We start from the raw sequence: 14,162 nt of genomic DNA on the forward strand, positions 1-14,162 counted from the left end.
GTTTTTGGGCTGTACTGTAAAAGTCTGAAATAAATTCAACTCGGTGCGGTGAAATCGTCTCTCCCCGGCAAAATCCCTCAGCAGCAAAACGTAGCTGTCCCTCCACGCCACCCCCCAAGAAATAATGCCCTGCCTCAGAAGACTGCAAAGGAGGCTACGTTTCTCGGTCAATTTCTACTATTTATTCAGCATGCAAAGGAGTCTGAAGGAGGCTATTTGTGGCACAATGAAGCAAGTCGGAGGCCAAATCATTTTACGTTCACCGTTTCTGTCCTCTTGGTAGAAGCATGGAGGTAAAAATTAACAGTAATTTTTTAACCCCATGGTAGAAGCAAGGACATTATACACTCTGTATAATGTCCTTGGTACATGTAGAAGCAAGTAGTAACCTTGATACCAAGACCTATAGCGCATTAGGCCCCGAGTTAGCCAGAGAACAGGCTAAGGGCTATAACTGAGAGGCTCTGTGGTAAAATTTCTTCGGGGGCATGTTAGTCCGGGACCCGAGAAGCTGGCCTAATTGTACGCCCTGGAAACAGTCTGGCGCCCAGGCTAGTTAGAAGCAGCCTGATAGAAAAAAATGCCCTTCCCGTGCGTGATATTTAAACAATCACAACACATCATGTAATTTTTGCTACTTTGTAACCCATTTTTTTTAATCTGCCTACTTGAATCACTGGGTCTCGTGATATGAGTCTCCCAGTCCATTTTCTGAGAGAAATTTATGTATATATACCATAGATTGTTGAGCAAAACTAGCTAAAATACGGTAATAAATGATGTTCTTCAGCCTTTGTTATGAAGACTTTTGGCATTTGCAACTTTTTTTTCGTTTCGTTTTGTCTTCTCTCTTTCAACCAACCTCCTTTCAAGTAAAGGTAAAGACAACAATGTGACGGTCCCCGACTCATAGAACTGCGCATAACAATACGTCCTTATGCAAATGCGGATGGCTTATAATTGTGTCTCACGGAGGTGCTAAAACACCTAATTGATGTGGCTGTCAACATGATTAATTGTGATTGAAGGGAGGAAATGGGCAAAATGTGGCTTTCCTGCTACAAATTTGTAGTACAAACTTTGAACGATTTTAAAGAACTATAGCCACCTTTCAGGAAGGAAAACAATTATGTCTTATGATGCGTCATGTCCCGTTCTACACCAAAACGATATGAATATTTTGTTAAATGATTGCTACATTTTGTTATTAGCCAATTTTTAAAGAGCTACCCTCAAAATCTATCAATGATATTCATAAATAACGATTTTTTAAAACAAAGGAAAGGAAATCTTGATTTAACTCACCAGTTTCTGTTAGAAGGTATGTTTTAGCAGCTGTATGCAAAAAACTGTGACTGTTGGACTTTGGGAATAGTTCTGCAAACTCCATTTTTTACCAAAAATAATGGCATTATTATTTTCATAATCTAAACAAATAGACTTAACATAACAACATCAAATTTATTTAGACGCACTGATATTCATCTAATTTATCTCCCCTGCAAATTTGAGCCATTTTGAAACATGTATTGTCGAGTTATTACAAGTTTTATTCAGGACCTAAGTGGTAGCTAGAATATGCCCTGGGCCGCCTTAGCTCTGCTGAGCACAAACACACAGACACTACCTGTCCTTGGTGCTGAATTATATTCCCACAAACACACAGGCACTACCTGTCCTTGGTGCTGAATTATATTCACACAAACACACAGACACTACCTGTCCTTGGTGCTCAATTATATCCACACAAACACACAGACACTACCTGTCCTTGGTGCTGAATTATATTCCCACAAACACACAGGCACTACCTGTCCTATAACTAACTACCTTTGTAACTGCTTCCCTGGCCAACTCCACGTCTCCTGGTTCACTGAATCTCCTCATGATCATGGCATTCAGCTCAGGGTACTGAGGAGGGAGGGAGGAGGGGTGAGGTACAGATTTCTTCAAGTATCGCTATCATAGACAGTTTATGTGATATTTCAAAACCAAGGGTTTGATTCTACACTTGTAAGTCTGGACCTAAACCCAGGGCATATACAAAATATGGCAGGGACTTCTCAGTTAACATTACCCAATGGAAAATGGGAACATCTTCACCACAAATATTTGCAGCGAGCACTGCACTACCAAGGTTTAGAAGCAAGATATGTTGTTTGCTGGGCATGTCTGGGCAAAACTGTGGCCATGCACATAATTCATGGAGGCCACCACTTGACGATGTACAATGGCAAAGTTTTCTTCAAGTTGCAGCAGAAATTTTTTACTATTGAAGATTTCAGGTGGTTTAGAACAAAAAGGGGAAGGTGATATGTTCTTTTTTTTGGTAAGTCCAGAACTAGTTCCAGATGTTTTGTTTTCTTTTACTTGAACCTACACATTTTTACGAGTCCAGAACTAGTCCCACAGTACAGTACATCTTTGTTCAGGATGGTTGAATAAACAGTGGCATTTTCCTGCTGTTTTACCTTCTCTGCAGCGAACAGGACAGGAGCGGTGGCCAGACCCAGCTTCAGGTCCGCAGCTGTCGGCTTTCCCATCAACTCTTCTGTAGACATGAAGTCCAGCATGTCATCTACCAGCTATGGAGACAAACAAACAAACAAACAAACAAACAGTTAACTTTAAACTCATCTCTGTGTGTTTACCCACATCTGTTGTTTTCAAACTTCTTCAAACATTATTAACCCTTGTCCTGCTGGCATTCCTGGCACAATATTTTTCAATAATTTCATGTATTGATAAAATCATAGACCCCCAAATTTTTTTTCCCTGCAGTGGCATAGTTACTTCTGCATTTGTTACGTTTCGCTGCGGTGTGATGCATTGCACGAGAAATACCCCCAAATCGTACCTATACAGGGTGTAATATAGATGGTACTGTATGTGCAGAACAACAATTGTTGTGCTCCGCAGGACAAGGGTTTTAAAATCAACTTGGCAGTACAATACTGAATTTGATTATTTTTTTACACAATTTGTTGACTTTTATGACAATGCACTGACACTTTTTACAAGGCATTTAAAATCTACAGGATATGTACATAACACAAAACAAATATGGACATTCATTGAGATTGACCGGTAAAATTGTACACAAAATAACTCTTGTACCTGTGACTTTTTTTTCTTCCATCAAGACTTGCAGAAAAATATACTGAAATGCAACTTGTAAATGTACCAAATGCTTCAGCTCTACTGTTGGCAAAATCACTGTAGCATATGTCTCGAATGAGTACCTGGCTAGCTTTAAAGACAAAGAAAGGAGAGTACCTGAAAGGCAATGCCCAGGTTTTTCCCATACTGGTAAGCAACTTCCTGCACATCCTTAGAGCTCCCAGACAGAACAGCCACCTGCAAAGAGCCAATTTTTGTCTACCTGCACCTAACCTGCACTGGTCTTTGTGCTGCATGCATCTATATATACATATAGCCGTGTATGTGCATTTTTCTTTGCTGCAATGACTGTATAAAGTGTACAAGAATGGCAATGGTTTCTGAACAGTTTTTAGTATGACCCATATTTCCAAAACTCTAATTGTTGCAGTTAAAATTGGTAAAATTCAGTGTTATCTGCACCTGTGCAGGTATACAGAAAAAAGGATTTGTGTAAAGACATGCTACATGTACACTTATCTTGAAAGTTCATCTGTGTTGGTAGAAATCATTATGAAGCAAGTTTAAACTGTAATGTCCAACGCAAGAAATTGGACTCACCCAAATTTTCGACTGTTCAACTCCAGTCTTTGTCAAGGAATGAACAATCCACAGCTTCCGTGACCTCCGGATTGTTCATTCCATGACAAAGACTGGAGTTGTACAGTCGAAAATTTGGGTGAGTCTAATTTGTTGTGTTGGAAATTAGAGTTTAAACTTGCTGCATAACATGCTACACTTGTGAACAGGAGAGAAACTTTGCACTGACCCAAACAAGACTGAGGAGTTATTACACTACATGATTGCTTATACTAGTCGATGGTCAGTGCATTTGTTAGTCTTCTACAAGGAGACAATTAGCTGGTACATGTAAAGTGTACCTCTCTGTCTTTTGTTCTGTACTTACTGCTCTACAGCTGTAGGCCAGCAGACTTGCTGTTTTCTTGAAAGTTTTCTTCAGATAGTGGGCAAACCTCTCATCTTCATCCTCCTTAGTACCTAGCTGCATAAACTCACCTGTAACAAGGACAGATATTGAAAAAAATGCTACTTATCCTAAAACCCAAGTCATTTTTATGTTTAGGGGAAAACATATTTTTTGCTCAGTTTCTTCCCCTTCCTCTCCAAACACTGACCTCAATGACCTGAACCAATGTTGTGACTGTTACCATGGTAACTGGTGTTGGGTTACATCATGTTGCAATTTTATAGCAGGAGAGATTTAGACTCCTGACCATATATATGAATGTGTTTGAGTTAGAATCAACAGCAGACCACATGCGAAAGTAAACATTATGCAGTTGCTTTGCATATGTTACTTTTTTAGTTACCATTTGTTATTTGTGTACTAAAATGAAAAACCCAACATCTCAAAAAATTACATAATGGTACCATTGACAAGTGACCATAGGCAGATTTTTGTTTTGAAAATGAACCTGAAATTGACCTGGAAATTTGAGGTTTTGCTTGTAATTGTGTTGAACTAAATTACCAAACTTGATCATGAAATATTCCAACACAGAATTGAGCTACGTAGCACTCCTTGACTAGCTGTTCCATCAGCTGTACTCACCCCTGACCAGGTCCTCTATGACCTGAGACAGCAGGATGACGACATCTTTGTTCCCGATGGCAGCCAGAGCCATGGACGAGATGGTGAGGATATAGTCTCCTGTCAGGATAGCCTGCAGGGGAGAAACAACCGAATTAGTTGCCACAAGTTACACATTGAAACTGGTAGACATAACCGCACTCCCCTAGAACAACGAATATGTCAGAACTGTGACCTAGGAAGAATCGAAGATGAGAAACATTTTGTAACATTCAATGTAAACTATACCACAAAGAGAGAGTAGATATTTATAATCTGATACAATCTATGTTCCCCTTCTTTATACATCTAAGCTGTACAGATAAATTTATATCTCTAATGAGCTTAGACAAACCTTCTGTATTGAAATATGCGTGTTCTTACCTTTTTGCCATTACTAGGAAACGAGAAGAAACCGAATTTACTTAATTGTAGCTACTTGACGATGCATGTATGTAACGTTATCTGTATTCCATCCTTTTACCTAATACCAGCCCAGAAGAGAACAAGAAATAGCCATGCCTTCAAGTATCAAGTTGAACCAAGGATTGAGGTGTTCAAGAATTCATTCCTCCCTAGAACTATCGCAGAGTGGAACTCGCTGTCACCAAGTACAGTAGGGGCATTATCATTAGATAGCTTTAAACAATGTCTAGAGTTAGAATTTCAACTTCAAGGGTCGATCGGTGTGATATAGCCAGCTGCCGCTGCGCCGCGTGCTTGCGAAGCTGGTGTGTTACGCTGAAGGCGATTATACCGGTTATAGATACAGATCCATGTTACAGATACAGTCATCCATGCTAACACTGCGTACCTTTCTCTGCCCGTGCAGGTTACTGACACAGGCCTTCCCTCTCCTGGTGTCTGCCTCGTCAATCACATCATCGTGTACCAGACTGGCCGTGTGGATCATCTCCGCTATCATCGATATTCTCCTCTGAGACGACAGCGCCAAGCTGGACGGGAAGGAGGAAAGAGATTAAAGCGATATCACGTAAGATTTTCAATACTTCAAACATTGTTGTTTTACACATTTTCTTGGTAATAATAATGCGCTATATGCCTACCAGGGTTCATAACGTCCAATACGGTCCATACCGCAATGCGGTATATATTTTCTCATTTTGCAACTGTTTTGTATGACTTACAGTATGGTTGAAAACTTTTTTTTGGAAACGGACAAAAACTCATGCCCGCGCAGATGTCATCCATATAATCCAATCAACATGGCCTAGTACCTACATGATTCTAGACTGACCTGTTTTCAGCAGCTCCGTTGTGAAAGTTACAGGCACGTGACATCAGCAGCACCACCATTGGTCGGAAAGCCTTCCCCTGTCCGTCAAAGTAGTAGTGTGACATGTACCGCAGCACACTGCCGTAGGTGGTCAACTCCTGGAAACGTGAAAAAAGTTCTGCCTCTCACTCATCAATTCAGCTGGTTCTAACTTGGCAAAGGCTGTTCCAGTAACTAATGTTTCACCAAAACTGTATACTAGTAGTAAGTCACAACAAGAAAACTGTGCTTGGATAGGTAGCTTCTTTGGATATAGCACCATTCACATCAGGCGTCAAAATTAACTTTTTTTCTAATTGATGTCCTAGAAAATAAATTTCAATAAATTAAAAATGTCCCGAAGTGAGGTTGCACTGTCTGAACCTGTCTTTCATGAAGTGTGTATGACAACAACTTGAAGTTAACTTTATTTTGCTTACATTCTGACTCCCAGGCGTACTATACTATTACTAATTGCAGAGTAGATAAAAACATTTTGGGGGGACTTTTCCAGAGCCAAAAGCTGGGACACAGATGTAAGGCTGACATTCTGATTATTTTTCTATTGTCCCAAAAATATACCAAGTGACTTTTCAGTTGTTTTGTCCCAAAAATGTCCCAGTGTCTTTTCAGTTGTCCCAGCCTAAATTTTAGTGGTCAGTGGCCATCAGGACACTGTCAATTTTGAGCCCTGACACAGTGTTAAAGGTCTTCATAATGACCCTTGGTACTGGTACATGTGTACTATTATTACTATGATCATGATGTACATTAATTTTATTTTATGAAGTCTAAGTTGAACCTAGATAAAATTGACCCACAGGACAGAGGCGTGGCGTGCTGCCATCAAGCCCCAGATGTATTGTGAAAGCACGTCTAACCCTCGGAAGACGGGGAACAACAGACGATAAACCGGACAGTGAGTGAGTGAGTGAAGTTTAAACTTTAGTCAGAGTTTAAACTTAATTAACAGAAATAAAGATTCTTTTGTCACAAGAATAAATGTGCACAAACCTTTTTTATATCATCATACAAGGTGGACATTTCTGTAGATACAAGTTGGAAGGGGTCAGATGGGGTCACTGGGTCCAGGCTAGATTTCTGGCTACTGCAGAGACTAGATGTACATATAGACCTGGAGAAAAAAAAACAGTGTTAGTTAGAACAACAAGCTATTGTTACTAGTACTTGTACTTGCTTGAGAAGTTACCGTATGGAGGCTTTTTATAGAGGCTTTTCATATGATGTCTATGTCTGTCACTTGCACCATATGCATGTTGGATTCCAGTATCAAATCAATTTCCACCAACATGGTCTCTGGGTTTCAAATTATAATTAGGCCACAGCAAGTAATTTATATGGATGACATCAGCGTGCACATTAATTTTCGCCTGATTTTGGAAAAAAACAACAAGAAATTATGTTGCCTTCTGACAGTGGTCACCATGCCAAAAATGGGCAAAGATGTCTAGCTGTTGCCATGCCAGAAGGTGGATGGCAGATAACTATGAAGAGAGGACACAAGAAAAGGCTCTGATTTAATGTTTTGTTTCTTACTTTGATGCAGTGATATGTGATGGTGGCTGTGTATATGTGATGTTCCCACTGAATAAAAACCATTTGTACAATGATTGAGTCATGAGAGTAGGAACCTTGTTTTTTTTCGGCCCGCTCGCATTAGATTTGGAGTCTGCAGAGGATGTCATCCATAAAATTTACTTCCTGTGGCCTTAGTATGACCCAAATAAAAGCCTGTATGTACTGCACATTCAAGGTAGACTGTACCTAAACTACAACACAAACATTTTTTTTCAATTTTCAACAAATATTTCCATCTGGGAAGCTATTAATACTAATATCTGAAGATGTACCATACCTGATATGAGTTGTAGTGTTGAGTTGGAGGAGGGGTCTGCATATATTACCCTGGTAACCTCCACAGTCAGACAGTCTGCCAGGACCAGAGAACAGCCTTCCTGGGACCTGTAGTGGTCACATCATGTCACATCTATTGTTATGTGTGTTTTCTTTTACTTACAATTTGTATCTTCAATAAATTGTAACAGTGGGGGGGTTTACAGGCGCTACCAACTGATTTGGCAAACGGGTCTAGACCTTTAAGCAGAGTGGTTAGAGTGTCTGCCTGTGGACTGGTGCCCGGGTTTGGTCGTGGGTTCGAACCCCGGCCTGGGACCAGGGGTTTCTCTGTTTCTACTTGCTCCTCCTGTTTCTTACAGTGGTTCCCACACCGGCCCTGGGAGTTCTGGCAAAGAGTGCCGCTCCAGGGATGTCGAATTTTCGAGGACGAATCTTGAAAAGAAAAGGGGGAGTAGTGTAACACTAACAGTGGGGGGTTTATAGGCGCTACCAACTGATCCGGCAAACGGGTCTAGACCTTTTCGGCTCAGTGGTTAGAGCATTTGGTTATGAAGCTGGTGCTCGGGAGGTTGTGGGTTCGAACCCCGGCCCGGGACCAGAAGGGTTTTGTATACATAAGGGTTCTCTGTTCCTAACGTTCTGTTGGTACATATTTACGTAGCGCAGCAACATTTCATACAAAGTCATAAATATCAAAATTCTATAGGGGTGTGCCTGGATGACAGGCTGTTTCCAGGGCCAACCTGTCCCCTGATGAGTTAGACATTCTTGGTTTAATAGACTTTAGCTACTGAGTAAGGACTTGGTCAGACCATGAAAAAGCTGAGAAATATTATATTTAAAGGCACCAAGAGTTAAATACCTAGAGAGACTTTTTGACTCTGAACTGAACCACGCGAAAACGAGCACCAAGTGACCACGTCTAGCAATATATTTAATAGACCGGGCGGTTAAACAAGGACAACAACAACAACAGAAAGCTAAAGATGACGGGAGACGTTCTAGCAAAGAATGTAACAATATGTGAAGAAATTAAAAAATATATATGCTTCAAATCTGAAATATAAAAGTTTGCTTGGGCGGTTTATTACAGAATCCCTATGTTTCGTAAACTCACGTGTGTTGTATAACTGTAACTTTATACAAGGTCACTATTTCATAACTTACTGTCGAGCTTCCGACCTTGGCATCGCCGATTCTAGCGTGGTTTTGCCTTGCCTGTCTGCATAGCCTCCTTACCGACGTCCTGCAGTGATTGGAGTCCTTCACGACACACACTTGTGGAAAAATCGGCAGAAATCTTTGCCCCTCCTTCCAAAATCTAACGGAGGTCGCCATCTTGCCGGCGAATTCCGGAAGTTACGTAATTCTACTTCCGCTTGCTTAGCTAAGCGATGGATGATTGCGTAATCTAAGGCCACACCCACTCGCGCACCGATTTCCACAGGTGTGTGTGTGTGTCGGCTATTTTAAGATCAACGTAAGGCCTGATTTTGGAGAAAAAAAATGGACAACATGCCGAAAATGGACAAAATGTTGCAATGTTGGAACGTGTATGGCAGATTAACGCGAAGAGAGAAGGCTGATTTATTGTTATGATTTTTACTTTGATGCAGTGATGTATTTCATTCCTTTATAACCATTTGTACAATGATTGAAAACATTTCTTTTTCAAAGTTGTTTCATCAGCGGTACTCACCACTTAAGCCTCGGTCACAACCCGTACGTGCTTCTGCGTGATGTCTACGTGCAAAAACGTGGGCAAACATAAGGCATCCGTGCGTGGTGAGTACCGCCTCCGTACGGAATCCTACGGATTTGGGAGCACGCAGACACGCCGTAGAACTTTAAGTGCATGTAAAACTTTTTCTACGTGCGGTCTGCGGATCACCCCGTGCGAGTAGGAGCGACGCGCGTGCCCCGTACGTACCGTACGGAAGGGGCACGTGTGAGTTCGGCCTCCTTGCGGTAAAGTTGCAATCGCACAGAGATCGTACGTTGTAAGCACGTACAACTCACCTACCGCTTGCACAACGAACGATGCACGCAACCGCTCACGGCCAGGCGTAACGTGCAGACCACACTCTTACACCTTGCGCAACCGTGCGAGTGGCGAGTGACGTGCGTTTATAATTACGCCACTCCTTCCCCACGTTTTCAGAAACGTAGCAGACGTGCCCTCCAAGAAAACGTACGGACTAAAAGCACGCACGGCGGGTTGTGACCGACGCTTATGTAGTAGTATCGAATGTTTGATGCTTCTGAGATATTCCTGATCTATAACCTGACGTTCCTGTTGCGGGGTTCAGGCCGGAGGTACTCATCCCAGTCGAAACTGCCGGTGGAGAGACCGTGCAGGGTTTCTCGTAGACATTACTGCAATCCTCGTTGCAGCCGGCCGTAGACGTTGCAGGCCTCCTTATAGACACAGAATCCGTTTTCTTCCGCGGCATCGCAGCGCAGGCAGCCATTTTCTCGCCACCACATTTACCCAAAATGTGGCATTTCAAACGTTCAACAGAACTTTTTTCTCTTTTCTTCAAGATCTACGCCTACAATGATGGTATGGTTTTATGTTTAGCTTACGGTTTCACATTGTTCAAAAAGATTACATGGATTATATCAACAGAGAGAGAGAGAGAGAGAGATCTATAGAAGATCATAGAAAGACGGAGTTTTGTGAGAAGAAAGACGTCAAAGCAAAGAACTCAAACTTAGAAAGGAGCTCGGGGGCTTTTATGATGTATACGATTTAATCTGACACTCACATTCGCACCAGGTACCAAGCAATTTGCCGGCCCGAATACCGTTGCGAGTACAACGCTGTCGCATGTCACTTGCAGACCAATTAACTTTACAAGATTGTCGTGCATTGCTTTATTGTGAAAGCTCTTGTTATGTTCAATTGGCATCTTTGTTATACGCGCCCACACAAGTGAAGGGATTAAAATGAAGAGTCGGGTATTATTATTCACCACTCGGTTGGGTTAAGGCGGCCTAGGCTGATATTCATGTTCGAGTTCCGCCGTGTGTCTGCACGATTGCCACAAACATGTTTCGAACCCGAATCATGTTCCACCATGTTCGATATGACGTCATTCGAATAGAACGCGTGTTCGAATTCGGGGTTACCGGCGGTCATTTGTATGTTTCCCCTGTAAACCCGCGTTGTTACGCATTTTATTCACGGAGTATGACTTAAACGGCTTTACGCGCAGCTGAAAACAACATAATTCATCTTTAGAGTAATCCATGTTTACGTATTATCACTTTTTTATCAAAATTGTCCGAGGCTATTTTGCATATAAGTCGAAATTTTTTAACTGTGGCGATTATTTAACGAAAAATGACAGAAAAATAGCTGTTTCTGTCGTTTTTGGCCCAAAAAAACAATGTAACTGTCATTTAAAACAAAATAGCCTCGGACAAAAATAATAAATAGGGGGTTGCCTTTCTACTTGCAAAATATCATGATAAAAGGTGTTGTTACCGCTTGTGCGTAAAGCCATGAAGTAAACAGCTTTTTTTTAACCAAAATGTTGATTTTTAACCCAAAAATTCAGAAGTAGTAAAAACAAAATAACCTTTATTCAATGTGTTTCAAGTACTACTAGAACTGTGTGAAGTTAAGTTGTGATGCGACCAAGCTATCAAAAGTTACAGCCATATGTATGAAATACTAATCATAGTTGGCCATAGGCTGCCTTAACCCAACTGAGCAAGCCAATAAAATATCATTCTGTGTGTTTGACGTTTGCCATTTGTCCAACCTTCATGACCACCTAGATTTCATAATGAAGGCAGCTTTTTTTTGCCAAACTTTTTTATTCGCAAATGTGGCGATGCTTCCATTCAGTACGGTGGTCCTAGCTTTCAAACATCGCTCACAAAGAAATGCGCAAGAGAACTTTGAAGTGGTTGATGTTGTTAGTTTATTCCAGTGATTGAAGGTACGTGAAGTGTGATTGAGCCTCTCTTGGACTGCTCAAGAGAAGACTCCCTCCCCTGGACACAGCCAGTTGGAGACTGCTCAAGAATACTTGTCTCTCTCTCTGACCACATCTCTGTTCATCCTTGATCTAATTTAAAGGACTTGTTTACTCATCTTTGAATGAATGAACCTCCTATTGTAAGGATCTAATATGCTGAACCATAGAGTCCCCCCTATGGGAATGGTATAACCTGCCACCCCGGTGGCGAGTAGGCAAGTCCACTAGGAACCAGTTATATCCAGTTGAGTTAGAGTTACCCACATGTTCTGAAGAATACATACAGATCTACAGTACTCCACTCGTCTCTTCTGCTCATTCCATAAACCCTGGGATTGGATCGTTACACTGGTGGCAGCGGTGTTCGGACTCTTCGCCGTCCCTAACCACCGGACTTTATTCGTCAACAACCGGTGGATCGCTGCGTTCGCCGCCCCGCGGTACTCGCCCCCTCCCTTCTGGCCCATGTGCGTCTACCTTCAACTTCCCGGACCGCTCCGCTATCTTTTCTGTCAAGGTAGGCTTTAGGCTCGCACTGAACTGTTGAGAATTTGGAACTGCCCGTCACTATATGGCTACCGCTAGTGATTCTGTTGTCGTTATCGACGAGGACATTTCATTTAACTACAACCCTGTGGCTCGCGCCCCCTCGAACGTAATGGCGTCGCCCACACAGACGCGTCTCCCACCGAGGTTTCCCAGTCCAGCTTCATTCCCTCCAGCTGTACCGTCGCAACCACCACCTCCCGGTACGTCTGTTACACCTACCATATACACATCTCAGGCCACAGCCCACCCTTCACTCCAGCCTGGGACTAACACTCACCCTCCCAGGCCGGTATCGCAAATCGACCGTCAACCACCACCTCCTGGTACAGCTGTTACAACTACCGTATACACATCTCAGGCCACAGCCCGCCCTTCACTCCAGCCTGGGGCTAACACTCACCCTCCCAGGCCGGCACTCCGGTATGGGTCTACCACCCACCCACCCAGGCACCCTCAGCCCCCCCAGACCACTCGGCCCACTCTACCTGGCCAGCCTCCAAGCTACCGGTACTATGCACCCACCGATCCAGCTGCAGGCTTGCCTGTCACCTGGTACCAACCACCTGCTGTGCCTAGTCCCTCGTCTCCACCACACCTCAAAACGCCCCTCCCAGCCGCCTTCCTTGGCAATGGCGACGAGGACTTCCCAGTTTGGCTGACCAAATTCGAGGTATATGCCGATGCTCACCTGTATGATGCGACCGTTCGAACCCGGGCTCTACCGACTTTCTTGGATGGACCCGCTCTCACCTACTTCCAGAGCCTCCCCCAGGAAACCAAACACGACTACCAGCACCTCTGCCAGGCATTGTCGCATGCGTTTTCCCAGGACAAGTACATTTTCAGTTTCCAACAATCACTGGCTCAAAGGAAACGCCAGCCAGGTGAGTCACTCATCGTCTTTGCCTCAGAACTCAAACATCTGGTCCGGCGGGCTCATCGCACATACAATGAAGCTGCCATCCAAGGTGTCACCTTGCAGCATTTCTGCCACACGCCTCCGGGTAATCGAGCGAAACCCCTCCACTATTGATCAGGCTGTCGAGATCGCCACCCTGTATGAACAAGCAGTGGCCGCCACTACCCCGCGTGAACGCTCAGTCAACGCTGTCCACAGGGACGACCTACAAGCCACGGTGACCACTCTGACGGAGCAAGTTTCTGCCCTCACGACGTTACTTCAGAACCACTTGTCGCTCACATCAGGAGACTCCCACCGTTCAGCCTCCACTTCTCGGCCTCGGTCCACTTCCCCGTATCGCTCAGCAGACACACGCTCCCGCTCCCCATCACAGACGGATCGTCGTTCGCGATCACCACGGTCAGTCCGTTTTGCTACCCAGGGAAACGACCTCCCCCTGATGCCGCGGGCCGGGCATCAGTAGACAGCACCCAGGCCCCCCCCACATCACCCTCCAATCGACCCCCACCCACGTCCCACATTTCTGCCATCTTGGAGGGCGCAGCAACAAACACACTTATTGATACTGGATCGGCCATTTCCCTCATCAGCGAAAGACTTTACAATTCCATTCCGCATCTTCGTTCTCGACCACTCGTAAAGCAGTTTACCCCGGCTCAGTCTGTCACTGGGCAAGTTCTGGACACTATTGGGGTCATAGATCTTCACATCCACCTAGGAGACTGCGACACTGTCCACCCCGTCCACGTCGTTCGCGACGCAGATCACTACGCCATCCTGGGATGGGATTTCTGCATC

At 43.6% G+C, this 14,162-nt stretch overlaps 1 protein-coding gene and 1 pseudogene across 1 annotated transcript in view; one reads left to right on the forward strand and one right to left on the reverse strand.

Annotated features, from left to right (window-relative positions):
- The window catches only part of LOC109486654 (decaprenyl-diphosphate synthase subunit 1-like), a gene marked incomplete at its 5' end in the record, with an annotated part of 10,853 nt that extends 2,838 nt beyond the window's left edge, over positions 1–8,015 (reverse strand). Inside the window, 9 exons of the mRNA XM_019790507.1 lie at positions 1,831–1,911; positions 2,472–2,585; positions 3,277–3,357; positions 4,067–4,176; positions 4,733–4,844; positions 5,565–5,706; positions 6,009–6,145; positions 7,041–7,161; positions 7,903–8,015. Coding sequence (XP_019646066.1) covers positions 1,831–1,911; positions 2,472–2,585; positions 3,277–3,357; positions 4,067–4,176; positions 4,733–4,844; positions 5,565–5,706; positions 6,009–6,145; positions 7,041–7,161; positions 7,903–8,015 — 1,011 coding nt within the window. The remainder of the gene's footprint in view (positions 1–1,830; positions 1,912–2,471; positions 2,586–3,276; positions 3,358–4,066; positions 4,177–4,732; positions 4,845–5,564; positions 5,707–6,008; positions 6,146–7,040; positions 7,162–7,902) is intronic.
- Positions 8,016–12,551: 4,536 nt separating this feature from the next.
- On the forward strand, positions 12,552–14,154 carry LOC109486655 (annotated as a pseudogene).
- Positions 14,155–14,162: the final 8 nt, after the last annotated feature.

Source organism: Branchiostoma belcheri, unplaced genomic scaffold (genome assembly GCF_001625305.1).
Source record: "Branchiostoma belcheri isolate BF01 breed outbred unplaced genomic scaffold, Haploidv18h27 scaffold82, whole genome shotgun sequence".
Lineage (NCBI taxonomy): Eukaryota > Metazoa > Chordata > Leptocardii > Amphioxiformes > Branchiostomatidae > Branchiostoma > Branchiostoma belcheri.